This window comes from Orycteropus afer, unplaced genomic scaffold (assembly GCF_000298275.1).
Source record: "Orycteropus afer afer isolate SDZICR_OR568_19922 unplaced genomic scaffold, OryAfe1.0 scaffold00156, whole genome shotgun sequence".
In the NCBI taxonomy this organism is placed as follows: Eukaryota; Metazoa; Chordata; class Mammalia; order Tubulidentata; family Orycteropodidae; genus Orycteropus; species Orycteropus afer.
In genome coordinates this window covers 1,570,963-1,594,615 of record NW_006921743.1, presented here as the reverse complement: position 1 = coordinate 1,594,615, position 23,653 = coordinate 1,570,963, and the positions used below count along the sequence as shown (strand labels likewise).

The following is a 23,653-nucleotide window of genomic DNA, read 5'->3' as shown; positions in this document are numbered from 1 at the left end:
AAATACACTTACCAGAAGAAAGATCACTTATGTTGGTTAAAATTTGGTGGAGGATGAAAAGAAAAAGGTTACCATTTTTTTATGGGGAAATTTTATGAGTAAGGTAGAACCATGGAAAAAAGAAAAAAAAAAAAAAATGCTTACATACTATACTGGCTCTGTCACCTACTAGCTGAGTGACCTGTGACGTATCTCTTAATTTCTCAAGAGCACTATGAGAATCAGATATGTGGAAGTAAAGTCTGAAATCTGTAATGCCCTAATCCAAATTTCCTGGCCTGAACTCTTTTTTGTAAAGGACTGTCTTCATTTATATAATGCATTTTATCAACAGGACAAGCATACACCTTAAAAATGCTATTCAAGCAAAGAAATACAGCAACTCAGTTTATTACATGCAGATTCTTCTGCATTGTTGCTAACAGTTCACTGGTCCAAAATTACTAAAATACTTAAAAAACTATACATTATGTAAACAAAACATAAATAAGACAGCATAGTTCTTTGTACATATAGCTTAGTACAGGATGTTAGGGACTTGGGAATATGTACAATTTTACACCATGGACTGCCATCTGCACAATGCATAAATATATATATATATATATATATATGTATGTATATTTTTACAGAAACAAAAATAAGATTTCACTAATGACACAGAATACCATAGTGTAGATACGCTGCAATAGTCCAAATTCAGGAAGAAATATTCAATGCAAGTGTGCAAAAGGCTAGCTTACTCTAAACTTGTCAAACTTGACTTTGTTCAATGTATGTTTTACAGGCAGGTAAATCTTGACTGTTTATAAAGCATCACTGGAAACATACTCATACCACTGAGTGAAATGGAACAGATTTTTCCCTCCCCAAGAAAACTAAACCTTGTTGCAAGCTAATGAGAACATGTATTTTAAAAAATGAGAGGCAAGACACACAACTACGTATAGTATGTTTCCAAAAGTATTATAATGAACAGTTAAAATTCTTCTGAGTGTCAAAACAATGCCCCATTATTTAAAAACTGGCTCATTTCATCTAAATTCAAGATGCAGCTGTGTCTGGCTTCCCCAAACCAGACGACTGAAACACAGGGAAGACAGAGGCAGGGTTTCGACTGGCAGATACAACAATTTGAGAGAGAGATGGAGAGAGGGAAGAAACCTTAGATGCTGGAGTATTTATGGTATTTAAAATGGCTCCTTCTGGACTGACCAACAATTTCTTAACAGATGTGTCCAAGTGAAATACTGAAGTGCTACTTGGCAGTGGAGGATTACTAGAGCAAACGGCAGAAACCAAAGAAGTTTTTGCCAGAAGAGTAGCTGGAGAAGACTTAATTACTGAAGTCAATGACACTCCTGGTGTTGGAAGTGGGACAGACACTTTAGCAGTTGTGTTCACTATTTGTGGTGTTGTATGTACCATGGGTAGAGAACTAGCATTCCCAAGAGAGTTTATAATTTTTGTAGAGCTTTTTAGAGGATGTTTTACAGATTGGCCACTTAAAGAATGACTTGATGCTAGTGTGACCTTCTGGGCAGGGTTATCTACTGGTGGAGGCACAATGCCTGGGCCAGTGTTCAGAACTAAGGGAGGTCCATATTTGGAATTAGTAGATATAAGAAGAACATGGCTGCCAGCTCCAAGACCTTGTGGTGGAACAATAAACCGGGTTCCATTAATCATGATCTGAGTACCTGGTGCCAAAGGTGTGCTGGTGTTGATGACAATTTTTTGCTGAATGCAAGGCTCACTGAACTGAGCCCCTGCCAGACTACTTATATTTGATGGTGCTGTCGCAGTGTGAGTGGCAGAGCCACTGGGAGCAGAATTGTAACTGGGGGTTGATTTTACTGAAGCAGGGGCCACTTGCTGGTTTGGCAGAGCAGCACAATTGGAAATATTAATTATTTTACCTGGACTTGGTAAGAGGGATGGCAGTTCACTTTGAGGTTTATTTGTGTTTGCATGTGCTGGCACTGTAGTTGAAATCCCTGGTGATTGGAACTGGACAGAAGTTTGAGATTGCCTTTTAGAAAGAGATCCAGCATGTGTGGCCCCTGGGACAGTTGCCAGATGTGGCACTGTGTTGATTATGGCAGGAGATGCGCTCACAGGTGTAGGCAAGGCAACAGTAACAGGGACTTGCAAAGCTGATGTTAAACATTGGGGAGACACTGTTGGTTGTGTAGTTGAAATCAGAACAGAGGATGCAAGATGTCCTGTTTTCACAGTTGATATAGCCACCGTGTTGCCAAGATTTGATGTGCAAAGTCTATTCGACAAAATGGGCATCATTCTTGAAGAGGTATCATTTCCACTGACCAAAACAGGAGGTTGTGTCCCAACAGAAGCACAGCTTGAGGTCACTGAAAGAGAACCCAAAGGTACATTTGGTCCTGTTACTGAACACATGCTTACTGCTCTTGCTGCAGCACCCACGGACTCACTGACAGGGGTGAGATTTTGACTCACAAGATTGGAGCTTACTGGAACTAAACTACCATTTGTTGACAATGGCAAAACATAGCTCTTGCTACTTTTTTCTTCTCCTTTTGGGGTGACATTTTGCAGTATGTTAATTGAGGATACAGCTGGCACACTGCCTGAAGTATTTACAATTGCTTGACCTATGTTTAATCCAATTTTCACATCTTTTATCTGAGACACTGTTGGTGATGGATTTATTTTTATGGGTGCTCCCATGGTAGAGGGAATCAACACTATTTGGGGTTGCTCTGGAGTTTTAACATACGTTTTACTCAACTGGGGAGGAAGAGTTTGCTTTAATGATTCTGCAACAATTGCTGGGGTTGAAGTGCCACTGGGAATTGGAGCATTAATAAAAACTACTTTCTGGGTAGAGACAGCTGTGGATGTCAGTGCAGGTGGCACAGTGATCGCGCTTCCGCTGCCTGGAGAAAGAATAGAGGGAGCTGACATCAGCATAAGCTTCTGAACTGGAACCCCACTGACCACATCTCCATTTGTTGCAGCTATTGCTTCAGAGCATGCAACAGAATCATTTTTGGGGGCATAATCTACCTGCTGCTGTTTAGTTGGAGTATGAATAACACTTGTGTTGGTTTGTCCACAGTTTCCTGTTGCTATGCTAATTACATTAACGGAACTATTTGTTGTTGATGGTAGTATAGGGCTAGAAGAAACAGAGAACTTCAAAGGAGAAGAGCACACAGGTGATGTTTTATCTATCAAGTGGCCCAAATTACCACTGCAAGAGGGCTGGCCTAATGTAAGTTTGAGGTTTTTCCCTATGGATGGATTAAAGCCAGTTGGAATGGAAACAGAAGTTGGTGTTTGGCCAAAGGGTGGGAGACAAGATGTAGTAGTTGTTCCAGATATTGGTGAGTAAGCAGAAGATGATGAAGTTGTTGATTTTGGCACCAGAAATGCCTGAAGCTGAGGAGCAAAAGTGAAAACTGGACTTGAAGATAAACTGCTGGGTGAGTTTTGATCTGGATTGGTCTGTACTTTTACAACTCCTGTGTTCCCACCTCGTGTCCTAACAAGAATTGACTGTGAATCTCTTATACACACAGTCTTCAGTTCCTGCTTTACTTCAGAAGAATCGGCAGCTTGTTGTGCAAAACAATTGAGGGAACTTCCAGGATTTGTAGATCCACTTAGTGTCATTGCTGGTAAGAGAGGCTGAACTGTTGAGGAAATGGTGGGTGAAGTGATGGGCTGAGGGAATGTGGCTGCTGAAACTGCATTCTTCGGTTTTCCTGCCTCACTCTGGCTAGTCTCAACTGTTGGTGGTAATAAACTACTTACAGAGGTGATAGGTGACAAAGGCTGTGGTCTAGCACTACTCACATTTGATAAAGGTGAAATCGTCTTGTTGAAAACTGTATTAGGTAGGTGAGTAGAAGCAGTTGCTGTTGAGTTGACAAGAACTGATGCTAAAGAAGAGTTTACATTTGCTTTCTGTGGGAGAGATGAATAAAGCTGTTCTGTGCCCTTCTGTTGAAGTGGGGGTATTTCTTTAGCAACTGCTTTTCCTTCCTTGTGATGAATCACAAAATTCTTGGGCAGAATGAGAACCTGTTGCATGATTTTTTCTCCTGTTTTAGGATCCAACACAGGCTGCATCTGAATCTTTACAGAGCTATTATGGAGATCTACTGGCAACCACTGGCCACAGGGCATCTTATATACCATCTGCAAAGGGCCTTTAGTACTGGGATGGCAGGTCAGCGCTGGCTTCATGGGGCTTGCTTCTGGAGGAGATAGCACTGGCTTTTCCATGGCAGAAACATTTCTACCTGTGGAAGGAGGCAGCTGGTTTGTTAAGGTCACTTTGTTCCCAATATTCTTTGCAAGCAAGGCCTGAATAGGTTTGGTCCTTTTCTGGAGAGTAGACACTGGTGTTGAATCCACTGAGGCAAATGACTCTGGAAATGGTGGCTCTGTTTGGATCGATTCACTCAAACAATCAATCTGTGCATCACCTTCTAGGTGCACAACTGCCATCTCATTTGTGCTTAGTTTTGCTTTCTTCTTTGGGGAAAGCTCTTTTGTGCTATCATCCAGATAACTAGTTTGTTTGGATGGTCGTTTCAGTGTTTTAGGCAGTGTCTTCAGTACATCTTTAGAAGGCAATTCCTTTTTCAATAGCTTGCTTCTCCCCATAGGAAAATCTATTTCTGACAATTTCACATCATCTGAAAATTATGAAAATAAACATTTTGGTTATACAAACAGCAGTAGTAAGACCAATCAATTGTTTTTTAAAAAATAAGTCAATCTTTGAACTAGCAATTTATTAAATCTACCCTTCAGCAATTCTAAAGTCTCAGCAATACTAATGGAAATACAAGTAAGGTGACTTTTGACATGGTAATCTTGGTATCGTAACTATCCTGTTATTAATGAGAAATCTGTTTTTGGTCCTATCCTGTGAATTCTGTTGTTAATATAAGTGCAAAAGGAAATTTCACATCTTTTAAAGAAATAATCAGGCCAGCAACTAGGGCTCAGAATTTAGATGTAGAAAGGAATCCAGTCTATTTTTTTCCCCTAGAGAGGAAAACGATGACACCGAAGACACATTCCAATTTTAGAGGATTAAAGAACTAAAATGTCATCTTTTTCTGGCTTTTAGTTATCTTTACAATACAAAAATGTATATTCATATCTGGTCAAACAGGATTAATGAGAAGTTATTTTTTTCCTCAACTCACCAAAAACATGGAAAACAATAGGTTAATATACTTCTAACCACAAACTTTAATATTAAAACTTTATATAACTAAGAAGTTATTAAATTTATAGACTAATATAATTGAAATGAATTACAAGTCGATCCAACCTATTATTCTTATTAGAACAATGTGTCCACTCTTCACTTGTTAGGCCACCAATCTCAGTCATTCCCCTTAAAAAACAAAAACAAAACCCACAAACTTCACTGTGTTAGGGACTGGTCAACTTTCATTTAAAGCAAACTTCAGAAGTAGTGTTCAAAACTAGAATAAGAAGGGAATTGGTAACTTCAGGGGATTACAGATCAAGGATGTGAAGTTTGTGGTGCTCCAGAAACAACTTGAAAAAGTTATAATGACTCCCAAGAAACACCTTGTAAAGATGCAATACTCCTTCAGACATTTTTACCTATACACCTACTTCTAACTTACTATTTCATTGTCTGACATTTCTTTCACATTTATGACAATGATAAAAAGTGTACTATCCAATTATTTTGTGCATTAATCACGTACACTGGGCAGTAACAACCACCAAGGTACAAGGCAAGAGTAATGCTGGCTGTGATGGTTAAGGTTATGTGTAAAGTTGGTTGTAGTTAGGCAGTTACACAATGATGTAATTTGGCAGTTACATAATGATGTAGTCATCCTCCATTTTCATATAATGCCAATTTCAAAACGTATTTCCCCAATCAATACACTTTGTTCACTAGATTATCCTTTACCTCCAAAAAACAAACTAAAACTTTTCTTTGTGCTTTTAACATTGACTAAAACTATTGTAATGCATACCTGAATCAAAATGATCTTTCTCCAAAATATCTAGAAGTTCTGTTGAGTGCACACACTTGCTGACTTCTACTTGAGAAGAGTCTTTTCCAGGGTCTCCTTCACCTTCTTCACTAGTCCACAGTTCTCTGGTAAATTTACCATGATCAGGATGTCTTCTGAAATCATCATAGTCTTTCTTTAGGCGGCTCCTGAAATAAAATGCCCAACACAACAAACAATATATATGTATTAAACTCCTCAAAGCTAACCTAACTTTCAACATTTTTACTATACACCTACTTCTCACTTATTAACTATCTTATTATTTAACATTTCTTTCACATTTATGACAATGGTAAAAAATGTACTATCCGATTATTTTGTGCATTAACAACGTACAGTAACAAGTGCCAAAGTACAAGGCAAGAGTAATGCTGGCTGTGATGGTTAAGGCTATGTGTCAAGTTGGTTGTAGTTAGGCAGTCACGCAATGATGTAATATGGCAGTTATGTAATGATGTAGTCATCCTCCATTTTCATATAATGCCAATTTTCACATAATGACCTGGTGTTTGGAACCAAATCATGTCAATTAGGTGAGGGGTAGGTGTATAAAATATTTCCAGAATAAAATCACTAAAACTACAGTTTAATTTCAAATATGCCTAACATGCTTAGTTCAATCTTACCAATAGCAGATTAATTTTTCAAAAAGACAAAATCCAGGGTGTAGACATACATAACTTTAAAGATTGAAATTTCAGAATAAAGTGCGGCTATCTAAACCACCTACTTGTCCTTCTAAAGGCTGTTGTTAGACTAATAAAATGAAAGAAAGGTGGTATTTTTCGCAGCTGCACTGACAGAAAAATTCTAAGATGTTCTTAAAATTATGTATACAGTTTTTTAAAAATATGAAAATCAATCAAATTGTAAGCTATATTATCTATTATTTTTTTTTACCATTATGCAGATAATAATAAATGAACAAACCAATTCATCATTTAATCCTGAGAGTAATGATGGGTAAACTATTGCATCTCACTGGAAATTTTTTTTTTCCAAATTTGAAGTTATTTACTATTTACTTTCAATTATTCCTATCAATATTTTGAAACTTTTATTTATTTTGTTGTTGTTGATAATACAAACAGCAAAACATATACCAATTCAAAAGTTTCTAACATGTACAATTCACTGACACAGATTACATTCGAGTTGTGCAACATTTTCACCTTCCTTTTCTGAGTTGTTCCTCCTGCATTAACATAAACTCATAGCACCCTATGGTTCCTAATTTTTTTGAGTTGTTGTTGTCATTTTGATCCCACATAGATAAGTTATTAAAAGATCTTAATGCTCAAGGCAGACTGTTTTTTACTAGTTAAGCTAAACTATTTTGTTTTAAGACTTTCCAAGATATTTTTGGTTTAAGATTTAAAGGTTATCTCAGGGCTATAGTGTCAAGGTTTCATCCACCCTTCAGGGCTCCAGAAAGTCTGGTGTCCACAAATGAATTTGAAATTCTGTTGTGCATTTCCCCCCTTATGATCAGGATTCTTCTTTAGAATCTTTGATCAAAATATTCGATAATGGTAGCTGGGCACCATCCAGTTATTCTAGTCTCATGCAAAGGAGGCATTCATTCATGGAGGCAATTAGCCACAAATTCTATACCCTCCTACTATTCTTGATTCTTTTTTTTTTTCCGTACAGTAAAAGAAGGACCATTTTATTATGTTCATGGATTCTATGTTCAGACAGAACAACAGGGACAGCTTATGTCTGCTCCATCATGTCCACATTTTCAACTAGCACACTTAAAAGGTTGTAGGTGATTGACAGCTGGGGATGTGGAATCATCAGAAGACTTCATTCCTCATATGTCTGGTGCCTGGGCAGGAATGACTTAAAGCCTGGGCTCAGCAGGGACTACTGAACCGTGGTTATCTACTTATTGTCTGTCCAAGTGGCTTGGGCTTCTTCACAGCATGGCTGCCTCAGGACATTAGGACTTTTCATGTGGTGGCTAAGGATTCAAAATAAGCATTCCAACAGACACTGTTTTTTATATCCCAGCCTCACTTCTGATGTGTAAGATCAGAACAAGCATATTAAAGAAACATATACTACTAAAATAGTAATAAAAGCTTTTTAACTGCCCTCCTATATGGACCTAGGAGCTCTGGTAGCTTAGCGCCTAAGGCACTTGACTGCTAACCAGAAGGCTGGTGGTTCAAACCCACCAGCCACTCCTCGGAAGGAAGACAGGGCAATCTACTTCCGTAGTGATAACTGCCTTGGAAACCCAAGGAGGGGTCGCTGTGAGTTGGGTCCAACTCGACGGCACATAACAACAACAACATATGGACCTGGAGAAGCAACACTGGGCAATCTACTTCCATAAAGATTTACCACCTTGGAAACCCAAAGGGGTCGCTATGAGTTGGAATTGACTCAATAGCAGTGGGTTTGGGCTTTTTTTAAAATATGGACCTGGGGTTCCGACATTGGTGGTCTGTGTGCCATATACTGGAAAACACTTTAAGCCTAATACAAGCCAGGAGGAAGGAGCTGTGGAATCTTCTTCCTTTTTTTATTTTTTACTTTGCTTTTAATGCATTTTATTGAAATATAATTTATGTACAGTGAAATACACAAAACTTAAGTGACATGGGTCAATGCATTTTTTTTTTTTTTTTTTTGGCAGTGTTCCCTCCCCTCCTACCCCTGGCAACCAACAAAGAAAGTTTCCCTCCATATATAAACCTTTCCTTGACCCTCCACAACAACAAACTAATACTATATTTGTCCTTCTGTGATTGACTTACTTTACTCAGCATTAATGTCCTCCAAGTTCATCCATATCATGTGGTGTTTTGCAGACTCTACATTATTCTTTAGTGCTGCATAGCATTCCAGTATGTGTATGTACCATAGTTTGGTCATCCATTCTTCCGCTAATGGGCACGTAGGTTGTTTCCATCTTTTTGCTATTGTAAACAGTGCTATGATGATCATGAGTGTGCATGTATCTGTTCCTATCCTGGCTCCCACCTCTCTAGGATATATATCTACTAATGGGATTGCTGGGTCAAATGGCATCTCCAATTCCAACTTTCTAAGGAATCACTGTATTGCTTTCCACAGTGGTTGTGTCACTTCACAGTCACACAAGCAGTGTATGACAGTCCCAATCTCTCCAAATCCCCACCAGCACTTGTTATTATTTTCTGTCTCACTGAACCTTGCCATCAAGGCTCTTGATCTCACCCCTTGCTGGGGTGAGATGGTATATCTCATTGTTGTTTTGATTTACATCTCTCTGATGGCCAATGATTGTGAACATCTTTTCATGTTATTAGCTGATCACCTGAATATCGTCCTTGGTGAAGTGTCTATTCATATCTTCTGCCCATTTTTCAACTGGATTGTTAATTCCTTTGGTGTTGAGGTTTTGGAGTTTTCCATCAATCTTAGAGATAAGTCCCATGCCAGGTATGTAATTATCAGCAAATATGAATTTGTTGCTGTCATTTTTGTCATGTGCTTTTTCATTGTGTCGATTTCTTTGTTCCATGTAATTTTCTATGCTGAGCTCGTTTTGTTTACGAATCCATGTTATCACTTCCTTCATTGCTATTGTTTTAGTATTTGCTGAATATTTATGATGGTCCTCTTTTTTATTTTGATGTGAAGGTCTATCATTTTTCTTTGAGGTTACCCTATGATTTATACTTTTCTTACCAAGTTTAAAACAGTCCGTTCTATCTTGTAGTTGTCTTGACTTCCCTACCATCTAGAAGTTCTGTGACGACACAGTTTTTTCCCTCTTTTTGGTTTACAGTTGTTCTCATTTGTCAATTCATGTCTCTGGTTCCCTGTTTACAATCTTGTAGGCTTAGTTACTTTGGACACTTCCATAGCTGGGTTAGTTTTTGGGTTATATCATCATGTGTGTTAATGGTTCAGTTGTCACTGGCTGTTGTTGCTTCTCCCTTTAGCATCTCTTGTAAGGTTGGTCTGGTTTTAACAAATTCCCTTCTTTTTTGCTTATCTGGAAATGTCCTAATTTCACCATCATATTTGAGAGACAATTTTGCTGGGTAATTCTTGGCTGGAAATTTTTCACTTTCAGTGTTTTATACATACCATCTCACTGTCTTCTCACCTGCATGGTTTCTGTTGAGAAATCCAAGCTCAGTCTTATTGGTTGCCCCTTGTAGGTAACTTTTCATTTTTTTCCCATGTTGCTCTCATGATTCTTTCTTTGTCTTTGGTTTTGGTGAGTTCGATGATGGTATTTCTTGGTGATTTTCTTTTGGGGTCTCTCTTGTTCGGGGTTCGTTGGACTTCCTGAATGGATATATTCTCATCTTTCATCATATCAGGGAAGTTCTCCTCCAACAAATCTTGGCCAATTTTCTCAGTGGTTTCATTTTTCTCTTCCTGTTCTGGAATTCCAATGACACGTAGGTTATTCCTTTTGATGGTAAAGGTTAAGGATAAAGTATGCAAACCTTAGGCTTTTGATCTTTTTTCTGATTGATCCCTTTCCAAAGAAATATTCAGGTATTTGTCTTCAATCTCATTAATTCTGTCTTCCATTGCATCAATTCTACTCCTTTGCCCATCCAATGTGTTATCTATTTCTGACAATTTAGTATTGATATTCTGGATTTTTATCTGTAGATTTTGAATCATTTCTAATTTTTCATTTATTTTGTCATTGTGTTCTTGTGTTTTCTTCCAAATTTCTTTTAAGGTTTTGTCTGTGTTTTCCTTGATCTGTCTTTCAATCCTTTGAAGATACTTAAGTATAATTCTTTTGAATTCCTTATCAGGGAGTTCCAGTGCTGCATCTTCCTCAGGGATGTGTTTTGGATCTGTATCCTGGTTCCTTGTTTCTCCTGCTTTATCTTGCTTCTTTGTGGGGACTATGATGCTCTGTTGTCTCCGAGGCATTGTGATGTTTTTGTGTTTATATTTAATTGGTGATTATATGTCAGAGTCACTTGACCACAATTTTCGTTTTCTTTGTTTTGTTTGTATGTTATCTATACAGGCAGGGTACTGTGTTGTGCTCCTCTATTCACTAGTTGACAGCACTTACATACTCACCACCTGTCTCCTTTCCTTTGTCAGTCTCTCGTACGTCCTTGCCGACCCTAGCAAACAGACCCTGTTCTTAGGTGCCTGGAATCCGAATGAGAATGCTATTGCTTTAAAATCCAAAATGGTTGCCACTTGTAAACATTCAAAATGGCTGCACCCTCGGTCACTTTAAATATCCAAAATGGCCACCACTTGTAAACATTCAAAATGCTGCGCCCTCAGTCGCTTTGAATATCCAAAACGGCCGCCACTTATAAACATTCAAAATGGCTGCGCCCTTGGTCACTTTAAATATCCAAAATGGCTGCACCCTCGGTCACTTTAAATATCCAAAATGGCTGCCACATGTAAAAAATCAAAATGGCTGCACCCTCCGGACAGTGGGAAGTCCACAGCTCAGGTTGTTTCCCTCTTTGCTGTTTCCCGTCCTAGTCACAGGCCACCAGAGCAGTTGTCCCTGCAGCCCTTGGTGACCAGGACTGATCTTTAGGTCAATTCTCAGTTCTCAACACCACTTGGAAATATTCAGGCTATTGGTCTCATCAGAGTAGCTGACAGTCCGTAGCTCCGACCATCTCCGTACTCACTGTTTTTCCTTCAGGTTTTTCCACTAGCTGATGCCTACTTCTGTAGAGTTCCTTTCAAAGCTCAGGGTTCCAGGACTATCTTCTGTATCTCTGTCAATTGGTTTTTCTTTTCTTTGTGGAAGAGGGTCTGTGTCACTTGTCAGCCTATTCCTCCATCTTACCAGAAGTTGGAACTTCTTCTTTTCTGAATTTTTTTTTTTTTTTTTTTTTGCATGGAGGAAAGAAAGCTGAGATGTGATCTAACTTTCAGAGATCACCCTCACATAAAAATGGATATGTTTTTGAGAAACTATGGAGAGATGAGAACATTTCCAAATGATTTACAAAATATTTTTTAGAGATTCCTAACCTTGTGATTGCAATTGAAATTCATACTTTATCCTTAACCTTTACCATCAGTTTTTTTTTAACATATGTACATGCACTCTCCAGAATATTTGTACTACAAATTTTTACTTGTACAAAAATGAGTTTAAGTACCACCTCTGCCATTACTAGCTTTAAGGCCTTGGGCAAGTTCCTTAACCTTTCTACTCATTAGTTTACTTATCTGTAAAATGGGAAAAACAACAGTACTTATCTCACAGTACATGCTGTTGTTGTAATCTGCTGTTGAGATTTCGACTCATAGCAACCCCTCTTTGGGTTTCTGAGGCAGTATTAACTATGGAAGTAGTTTCCTCAACCTTCTTCTGAGGAGTGGCTGGTGGGTTTGAACAGCCAGCCTTCTGGTTAGCAGTCAATGTCTTAGGCACTACACAACCAGAGCTCCTTCACAGTACATGTGGCACACACATATTCAACAAATATTGCTGTTAGCTGCTGTCAAGTCAGCTCCAACTCATAGTGACCCTATGTACAATAGAACGAAACACTGCCCAGTTGCGTGCCATCTTCACAACTCTTGTTATAGTTGAGCCCATTGCTGCAGCCACTGTGTCAATCCTTCTCATTGAAGGCCTTCCCCTTTTTCACCGACTCTCCACTTTACCAAGCATGATATCATTCTCCAGGGAATGGTCCCTTCTGACAACATGACCAAAGTAGGTGAGATGAAGTCTGGCCATTCTTGGTTCCAAGGAGCATTCTGGCTACACATCTTCCAGAACAGATTTGTTGGTTCTTCTGGCAGTCCATGGTACTTTCAGCATTCTTCACCAATACAACAACTCAAAGGCATCAACTCTTCTTCAGTGGCCCTACTCACTGTCCAGCTTTCACATGCATATGAGGGAACTGAAAATACCATGGCTTGGGTTAGGTGCACCTTAGTCTTCCAAGTGACATCTATGCTTTTCAGCATCTTAAAGAGGTTTTTTTCCGCAGATTTTCCCAGTGCAATATGATGTCTGATTTCTTGATTACTGCTTCTATGGGTGCTGACTGTGGCTCCAAGTAAAATGAAATATTTGACAACTTCAATCTTTTCTCCATTTATTGTGATGCTGCTTATTGGTCTGGTTGTGAGGATTTTTGTTTCCTTTATGTTGAGATGAAATCCATACTGCAGACTGCAGTCTTTAATCTTCATCAGTAAGTGTTTTAAGTCATTTTCACTGCCAGCAAGTAAGGCTGTGTCATTTGCATATTGCAGGCTGTTAATGAGTCGTCTTCCTCCAACCCTGATGCCGTGTTCTTCTTCATATAGCCCAGCTTCTTGGATTATTTGTTCAGCATACAGAATAAATAAATACGGTGAAAGGATACAATCCTGACATACACCCTTCCTGATTTTAAGCCATGCAGTATCCCCTTGTTCTGTCTGAACCACAGCCTCCTGGTGTATGTACAGGTTCCTCATGATCACAATTAAGTGTTCTGGAATTTCGATTCTTATTCAATGTTATCCGTAATTTGTTATGATCCACACAGTCAAATGCCTTTGCATAGTCAATAAAACACAAGGAAACAACCTTCTGGTATTCTTTGCCTTCAGTCAAAATCAATCTGACATCAGCAATGCTATCCCTTGTTCCATGTCCTCTTCTGAATCAGTTTGCATTTCTGAAAGTTCCCTGTCAATATACTGCTGCAATTGTTTTTGAATTATCTTCAGCAAGATTTTACTTGTGTCTGATGTTAATGATATTGTTCGATAATTTCTAATTCTGTTGGCACAAATACGGATCTCTTCCAGTCAGTTGGCCAGGTAGGTGTCTTCCAAATTACTTGGCATAGACAAGCAAGTGACTCCAGCACTGCATCTGTTTGTTGAAACATCTCAATGGGTATTCTGTCAATTCCTGGAACCTTGTTTTTCACCAATTCCTTCAGTGCAGCTTCAACTTCCTCCTCCAATATCATTGGTTCTTCAACATATGCCACCTCCATAAATGAATGAACATCGACCAGTTCTTTATGGTACAGTGACTCTGAGTACTCCTTCCATCTTCTTTTGATGTTTCCTCCATCATTCAATATTTTGCCCTAAGAATCCCTCAATACTACAACTTGGGGCTTGAATTTTTCCTTCAGTTCTTTCAAGTTGAGAAATGCCAAGCATGTTCTTCCCTTTTGGTTTTCTAATTCCACTGCTTTGCACATTTCATTGTGAAAACTGACTTTGTCTTCTTGAGCTGCTCTTTGAAATCTTCTGTTCAGCTCTTTTATCTTGTTATTTCTTCCATTAGTTTTAGCTACTCTCCATTCAAGAGCAATTTTCTTAAGTCTCTTCTGATAACCATTTTGGTCTTTTCTTCCCTTCCTGTCTTTTCAATGACCTTTTGCTTTATTCACGATGTTCTTGATGTGATCCCATAATTCATCTGGTTTTTGCTCAATGGAGTTCAATGCATCAAATCTATTCTTTAGATGGTCTCTAAATTTCAGTGGGATATAATCAAGATCTTATTCTGGCTCCCATAGACTATTTTTAATTTTCTGGAGCTTCAACTTGAACTTACTTATGAGCAATTGATGGTCTGTTCCATATCAGCTCCTGGTCTTGTTTTGGCTGAAGATACTGAGCTTCTCTATCAGCTCTTTCCACAAATGTAGTTGATCTGATTCCTGTGTACTCCATCCAGTGAAGTCCACGTTAACAGTCACTGTTTATGTTGTTGAAAAAAGTGTTTGCAATGAATAAGTCATTGGTCTTGGAAAAATCTATAATGTGACCTCCAGCATCCTTTCCATCACCAAGGCCATATTTTCAAACTATCAATGATTCTTCTTTGGTTCCAGCTTTCACATTTCAATCACTAGTAATAATCAATACATCTTGATTGCATGTTTGATCGAGTTCAGACTGCAGAATTTGGTAAAAATATTCAATTTCTTCTTCTTTGGCTTTAGTGGTTGATGGATAAATTTAAATAACAGTAGTATTAACTGGTCTTTCTTGTAGGAATATAGGTATTATCCTATCATTGACAGCACTGTACTTCAGGAAAGATCTTGAAACAGTCTTTGTGATGATGAATACCACACCATTCCTCTTCACTATGTCATTCTCAGCATAGACCACAAGACTGTCTGATTCAAAATGGTCAAAACCAGTCCATTTCAGCTAATGCCTAAGATATTGATCTTTATACATTCCATTTCATTTCTGACAACTTCCAATTTTCCTAGATTCTTATCATACATTCTGCATTCCAATTATGAATACATATTTGTGGCTGTTTCTTCTCATTTTGAGTTGTGCCCCATCAACAAATGGAGGTCCTGAGAGCTTTACTCTATCCGTGTGATTAAGGTTGACTCTACCATGAAGAGTCGCATTGTGAGTGCCTTCCAACCTGAGGGGCTAATCTTCCAGAACTATATAGGACAATGTTTCAGGGCTAATAGTGTTTTCCAGTAACATATCAGACAGTGTTTTACTGCTATTCGTAAGCTTTTAATTGGCCAATTTTTTCAGAAGTGATGGCCCCCTCTTCTCAGTCTGTCTTAGTGTGGAAGTTCCGCTGAAACTTATCCATCCGGGCTGACCCTGAAGGTATTTGAAATACTGGGTGCATAGCCTCCAGCCTCGTGGCAACAAGCAAGTCATCACAGTACAACAAACTGACAGATGAGTGATGGTAAAAAATGTTAGTTCATAGTTATTCTCACTTTATTTATGTTTTAAATTATAGGTGAAGGATTTATGGAGCAGATAAGAGCCCAGAATGGATTACCAAAGGACATCTGTGAGATGAATTTCCCTTTCAGACCATTAAGATCAGAATAGAGAGAGATAATGATCTCTTTGGTAGTACTGTACAGTTTTCCTTCCTTCTCACTCTCAGCTAATGACTTTGCTTCTTATTTCAGAGACAATGGAAGCAGTCAGAAAAGAACTTTTAAGTGCTCACACTGCATCTGCAACTTACCTTCATGTGCACTTACAAACTTTATCTTCCCTTCTAAGCTACACCTCTGCTGATGCCTATTCAAGGACATCATACCACCAAATGTCCCTTCTTCCACCTGAAACATTTTTGCCTTGCTACTGGGTCATTTTCACCAGTATACAAATATGGTGTATTTCCATTAATAAAAACAAACAACAGCAAATAAAAAACACCCTCTCTTGACCTAAGTTTGTCTTTCCAGCTACTGCCCCATTTCTCTGTTCCACTTTATAGCAAAACTCCACGAAAAAACTGTCTATTCAATACCTTCAATTCCTTTCTCTAACTCCCTTGAACAGACCCCTAAGACTTGCACCCACTTCTCTATCAACACAGCTGGTTAAGGTCATCAATGACCCCATGTTGCCAAATTAAAAAATGAAGTCTCCATCTTCATCTTCCTCAGCCCACCATAAGCAGCCCTCCTTTTTGAAATATTTTCTTTTCCTGGTTTCTAGAATATTACTTGGCGTCAGTTAACCACCTATCTTACTTACTCTTTCTCAATCTCTTCTAAGTTCTACTCATCTACCACCTCCAAATGTTAGAATGCCTCAGGGTTTAGTTCTCTCTTCTTCTCTATCTATGCTCCCATATGAGGTGGTATCTACCAATCTCACAGCTTTAAATACAATCTATATGATAACTCCTAAATCCATGGCTCCAGCCTGGATTTCTCCTTAAACTAAGACTCACATATCAAACTACTTACTCAGTAACTCTAACTACATGTCTAAAAAGCCTATGAAGCTTAACATGCTGAAATCCAAAACTCCTGAATGCTTCTGATCTATTCTCAAACCAGCTACTCTTTCATTCTCTCCTATCTGCTGGTGGCAATTCTGTTATTCCAGTTGTTTAAACCAAAAATCTTAGGCATCATCTTCTTACTTCTCACTTCCTCTTATCTCAAATCCAATCCTTAAGCAAATTCTACCAACCCTACTTTCAAAATACGTCTAGATTCTTGTCACTCCTCACCATTTGTGCTGCTACTTTTCTGGTCCAAGCTTCCATCATTTTTTTACCTGGATTATTGCTACAGTGTAACTGGTCTATCTGATTCGTCTCTGTCCCACTACACTAATCACTGTTAGCTACAGTGAATGCTTTAAAACTTAAGTCAGATCATGTCCCTCCTCTGCTTGAAAATCTTTCATCTCACGCAGAGTAAAACCAAACTCCTTAATAAGGACTTATATGATTTGGCTACTCATCCCTACCTCTTTGACTCCTGTCTCTAAGCATGATCCTCCTCATTTACTCTAAGCTGGCTATACTTGTTTTTTTGCATTTCCTCTAAATGTCAAACCTGCTCCCAACCTCAGGGCTTCTGCATCTGTTTTTTCCTCAGATATCCACATGGCTTTTTCTCTCATTTCCTTCAAATACCACCTCATCAGGGAAGCTTTCCCTGACACGCTTTAATAAGCTTCATCCTCTTCAAACCAGGCTTTACTTTTTCTTCATAGCACTTATCTCCATCTGACATTTGAGTCTGTCTTTCCTCCATTAAAATGTAAGCCACAAAACTGCTTTCTTAGGGCTTAAGAAGTGTTATGCACGCAGTACACACTCAAGAATATTTGCTGAATTGCAGATGATTGGGAAACCACAAAAGGATCCCACGACATACTCCTACAGTCATTGATTAAGAGACCTAACTATAAGTAAAGGGACCCCTAGTGGTGTAGTGGTTAAGTGCGTGGCTGCTAACCAAAAGGTCAGCAGTTTAAACCCACCGGCCGCTCCCTTTGCAGGAGCATCTGCTTACATAAAGATTTACAGCTTTGGAAACCTTATGGGGCACTTCTACTCTGTCCTATAGGGTCACGATGAGTCGGAATCAACTTGATGGCAGTGGGTTTGGTTTTTTGGTTAAGCATAAATGAAACAGATTATAAAGCTTGGATTACCTGTTCCTTTGAAAAGCCTTCATTAACTTTGGTTCCCATGGCAGCAACTCATTTAAAAGACGAATCAATGTACTATGCAATTCTTTCACAGCTTGCCTCCGATGATACCATTTACCCTAAAAATGTAATTTTCAAAATAAATCTTAGATTTAATTAAAAAAGAAAAAGGAATGTTAATCCTTATTTGTAGAGTAAAAAACAAAAGAAAAAGCCAATAACCCATGAAATAAGTATTTCTTCTTCAGAAGGATGCAGGAACAGGGGAAAAGTCCTATAATAAAGTTTTATTCTATATATTGAAAAGATTCTCAATTCTAAAGGAGGGATATGAAACACACTTTATGAAATGGGGAGACAAAATTTTTTTTATATCTTTAAAATTGGGTCAATTGTAAAATGTTTTAATAAATCACTTACATAAATGTACATATATAAACATTTATATTAATTCACATATATTCATTAGCTATATAAATGACATAGCTTACTTCTGTAAAGTTTTTATAATTTTCTCAAAGAATAGGAAAAACAGGGTGAAAAGCTAGGTTTGTTATCATATCTAAAAGCAGTCTTTTAACAAATGTAACTTCCTTAGGAAGTATTACAATTATTTTTTAAAAATGAGCAGCACAGAGAAGCAACCAGTTATCATTTTAAATACTGTAATTCTATACTAAGATTAATAACTTATATAAGGTCACGTGACTTGAATCTAGATCTCTGATTCTGAACTCAAAGTTGTTAGGACCACCTCACTACTACTTAAAAACTATTATCACATACACTTAATCTGACATATAAAAACTTCTACCACAGACACACTTCACTAATATATGTAAAACCACCTGATTGCCATAGTTATTTAATACGTTTATAGGAACAGTAAGTTGTAACTCTGGGTAGCCAATCTTTCCTCACCCCAGTAGCAGTGTGCACCGATCATCACCATCATCATCTCACTATGTTATATAACAATCCTTTATTTTTTGGTAACTGCTTTGAAGTGTAATTCATATACAATTTACTCACTATTTTCTTTTATAACAAAGGAAACAAAACCATATGTTATGGTTTACATCAAACATGCTTCAAGTTAGACTTCATCCTATAGCAACTGCTAAGTGAGTTATGGCTTGTATGCACAATACTATAGCAGAAAGGTATCACCAATTATAGCAAACAGTATCCTAAATATGTACATAAATTTCCCAATTTCACATAGATAAAACCTCTCACATTGTGGCCATGGAGATTTTAGTTACATAAAAACCCAAGTGATTAATAGTGTAGTTTTAAAATAGAAAATAAATTTTGTGCTTTACATCAAAAGAATGTCTATGCATAAAAATAAAGAGCTACATTTCTACCTCTCAGGTTTTACATCTTGGAAGGGGAACTGCCTATTAGAAAAGGAGTATGAAGATGTGGGATTGTGTGTGCATGCTTCCATAATGAATATGGAACTCAGGCTTACTAATTCTTCTGCCTTCTGAGTAGCATGACAAATCACAATATTATGGGAGAAAAATTCAAACAACTTTTATTTCATATAGTGACCCTGGCTGGCATAGTAGATAAAGCATTTGGCTGCTAGCCAGAAGGTCAGCAGTTCATTAATCCACAAGCTGCTCCAAGGAAGAAAGATGGAGCAATCTACTTCTGTAAAGATTTAGCCTCAGAAACCCAATGGGGGTCATTATGAATTGGAAATGACTCAATGGCAGTCAGTTTGGTTTTGGTTTTATACTAACCCAGGCAAGCCTTACTTCTTGTTAAATGCTTTCTAGAAATATACAAAGGATTCAACAACTAGTTGTACTTCAAAAGTTTATTCTACTCAAAGAAATGGTATGAGACAGCATAAAGTGTTTATTGTAACCCATGAAAACAAAATTATTAAACTGACAAACAATAAAACCAAACAAGAATAATTTTCATCTATGGAAAGTGAGCTTAAATTGAGGAAGATGAAAAGGCAGAAGATAGCTAACCTAATCTGCTGTGGCATGAGGTAGGGTTATGTTTCAATAAAAAGGAGATATTTTCTTGAACAATATATGTACGTAAACAGCACTACTTTTCAACTATTCTCTAGCTCAAAATTGAAATGGTAAGCTTGACACTAAACTTCCCTGAAGGCAAGGAGGGCAGAATGCAGAAAGGTGTAAGGAAAGAAGGTGGGATAAATATCCTCTTGGTGGTAGAATTAACTAGAAAGTGTTATAAGACTAAGGAGCACCAGGCATGTTGAATTCCTCCTACGGGGGATTATAAGGGGGAAATACAACAGTTATAGAGTTAACTAGGCAGTGTGACTGCTGTTTGGATGAGGCTGATGGTGATGAGATGGGGAATGCAGAAGTATTATGGGACTGAGGACCTCAGGACTGGGTAAATGAAGAACAAAAAGGAGACTCTGTGTTATTTTGAGACATGAGTCAGCTGTGATTGTGTCTCTACTAAATTACAGTATCGTTTTGAGTAGAGAAGAGTTTTAAAAGGATCATAAGGATTTTGCCTTTTATTTTAGTTACAGAGCTCTGGGTGGCATAGTGCCTAAGGCATTTGACTGCTAACCAGAAGGCTGGCGGTTCAAACCCACCATCCACTCCTTGGAAGGAAGGTTGGGCAATCTACTTCTGTAGTGATACCGCTTCAGAAACCTAAGGAGGGGTCACTGTGAGTCGGATCCGTCTTGATGGCAGTGTGTGCATTTATGTGTTAATTCCCAGGAACAGAATATTGAACTAGCCAACTATGTACAGGGAAGGGGCCTTAAACACTAAGCAGAGGAAAGATTTCAAACTTCCATATAATTGTCTTACCTTCTAACATGGCTGGAAATTACTACAGACTTCTAACTTTATACATGTTCTTTGGTCTTCTTCCCCTTTATAATATATATTTTCAACTGGGGGTGGTAGTGGGTGGTATGGTATTTCATTTATAATGTGAAAATACATGTGGTGGTTAAGTTTGTGTGTCAACTTGGCTAGGCTTGGTAGAGTGGCTGGGCAGCTGCATGTAGTTATTCCCCACGGTGAGATTGGTAATTAACTCCATAGTGGAATCTATTGGCGCAGCTGAGTAGCTGCTCTGGGTATGTGGTCTGCTTCCCGAATAAAAGAGACAGCTTTGGGAATGGCCTCTAGCTTATAGCATTGAACCCTGCATGTAGGTTTAGCAGCCCTGCCATGCTCTGCCAACCTTGGGACTTTCAATGGACTTAAATTAATGGCCTGCCATGTGGTTTGGTAACATCAAGACTGTGCCTTTTTACTTGTCAATCTTGGAGCTTTTCAGCCTCAGCAGCCAGCAGCTGTCTTGAGTGAAGAAAAGCCTCTAGATCCAGTGGGCTGGGAGTAGGAGGCAGACCTGAGCCCCAAGGTTGAGGGGATTTCACCCAGCCCCTGGAGCCTGGCACATTGAACTTGGGACTTTGTTGTTGTTGTTGTTGTTATGTGCCGTCGAGTCAAACCCGACTCATAGCGACCCCTCCTTGGGTTTCCGAGGCAGTATCACTACGGAAGTAGGATTGCCCAACCTTCCTTCCGAGGAGTGGCTGGTGGGTTTGAACCGCCAGCCGTCTGGTTAGCAGGCAAGTGTCTTAGCCACTATGCTACCAGAGCTCCCACTTGAACTTGGGACTTAACAGCCTCCAAATTGTAAAAATAAACTCCTGTTTGTTCAAGCCATCCCATTTGTGGTATATTCCTGTCACAGCAGCACTAGGTGAACAGAACAATGCACATATAACAATTTTGTATATTTGGAAAACAAACCACAAGGTCTATTTTTCTATAATGCAAATTATTAAAAGCAGAGATTAATGTTTTAGCTAGAAGACTCACATAATACAATGACCTCAATGAAGGGCCATGGGTATGTGCGTCTACTGTTTTCATGTCTATCAAAAGGGGGCATAGGTTTCCAAAAAGTTGAGAAGCCCTGCTCTGGGACTGCTATTTGATTTTAACCACTTGACAGTAAAAGGGAAACTAACACCACTGGTTTCACCTCTCTTCATCTACTTTGGTCAAAACGTGATGTTTACAATCCAAATGGAATTAAAATAGTAACATGTCCCTATCTAGTTAAGTCGTGGTCTCAGAGTTTTATAGTATACAGCAGAACTGATGTAAAGAGAAGAAAAGTGACGTATCTTTGAAAGAAATTAATCAGAGATGGTGATAATCTTTGCCAAAGCTTGGTTCTAATATAAAAATCTATTTAAAATCTAGTAATTTTTTTTTATTGTGATTTGGGTGAAAATTTACACAACAAATTCACTTTCTATACAGCAGTTCCTATACACTTGGTCTCATTATATTGACCACAATTTACCAAAATGCAACAGCTCCCCTCCCACTTCCTCCCAATAATTACCTCTTCCCTGGGTCCATCCCTCCATGCCCTTCTGCCCCCTGAGCTGTCTCCCTGTGCATAAGCAGCCCTTCTTTCTCCCATGATTGTTCTCTCCAAGGAGTGAGGTAAATGTCCTCAGGTAAATGTCCAACTCATATGCCTGTCCTCTGCTTGGCTGGAAGCCACAGGTATAGATAGGTTCAATTCAAGACCTGAAGGGCAGCTAGGGGCCACAGTCTCAGTGGTTCCATCAAGCTCTATTGGCTCAACATACCTGGTCCTCCCCCCCTTTTTTTTCCTCCAAATAATTTTGAGTTTTGTCCCATTGTTCTCCCTCTCTATCCAGGATCTCCTACAAAGATCCTCTTCCAAGTGCTTTACAGTAGTAGCTGGGCACTATCTAGTTCTTCTGGTCTCGTAGTCATATAGGCTGCAGATCGGATGGTGTACCAGTCATTAGGACTGATTGTATCCATGAATTTTTGGTTTTCTTCATTCCTCCTTGCTCTGGACGAGGAGAGACCAATCACTGCATCTAGATAGCAGCTTGCAAACTTTTAAGATCCCAACTGCTACTTGCCCCAGTAGGAGGTGGAACAATGTTTTGTATAGTATGTTATGCCAATTGAGCTTGATGTCCCCTGCAACTATGGTTCTAAGCCTGCAGGTTCAACTGCTCAGTCCCTCTGGGTAGCTGGCTGTGACCAAGCAGTGACCACAACCTTCCCCTTGTGAGCTCCACTATTCACCTGGGAATTCTGATCATTCACATAAACTTATATGACCACTGTCTGCCAACCCTATACAGGTTCATGGATACACTCCCCATCTCATAGACATACCTAATCGTTTAGCCTGTCCACCCATCCATCCATCCATATACCCATGTTTGCATTCACTGACAACGCAGTACCGTATGCGCAAAAGAATTCACATTTGTTGTCTGTACCTCCCATGAACCTTTCTCTTCCTCAATGCAACCATATTGATCACTCACATTTGATACACTGCCCTTCTCTTCACCCAAATCAATACTTATCTCTATCTATCTAACAATATTCCCTACCCTACCCTCCCACCTGTGGTAACCACAGAGAAAATTTCCTTCTACAGATAAGCCATTCTTTGACTTTTACAATAACGTACTAATACAATATTTGTCCTTTTGTGATTGACTTATATCACTCAGCATAATGTCCTCCAAGTTCATCCATGTTATGTGGTGTTTTGCAGATTCTACATTATTCTTTAGCCTTGCATAGTATTCCATTGCATGTATATACCATAGTTTGGTTATCCATTCCAAAGTTGATGGACACTTAGGTTGTTTC

At 38.7% G+C, this 23,653-nt stretch overlaps 1 protein-coding gene across 1 annotated transcript in view; it reads right to left on the bottom strand.

Moving 5' to 3' along the window:
* Positions 1–1,044: 1,044 nt before the first annotated feature.
* Positions 1,045–23,653, bottom strand: part of KIAA2026 (KIAA2026 ortholog) — a 164,692-nt gene continuing 142,083 nt past the window's right edge. Inside the window, exons 6-8 of the mRNA XM_007946324.2 lie at positions 17,958–18,073; positions 6,024–6,211; positions 1,045–4,688 (exon numbers count right to left, since the gene is read on the bottom strand). Of these exons, the coding sequence (XP_007944515.1) occupies positions 1,045–4,688; positions 6,024–6,211; positions 17,958–18,073 (3,948 nt within the window). The remainder of the gene's footprint in view (positions 4,689–6,023; positions 6,212–17,957; positions 18,074–23,653) is intronic.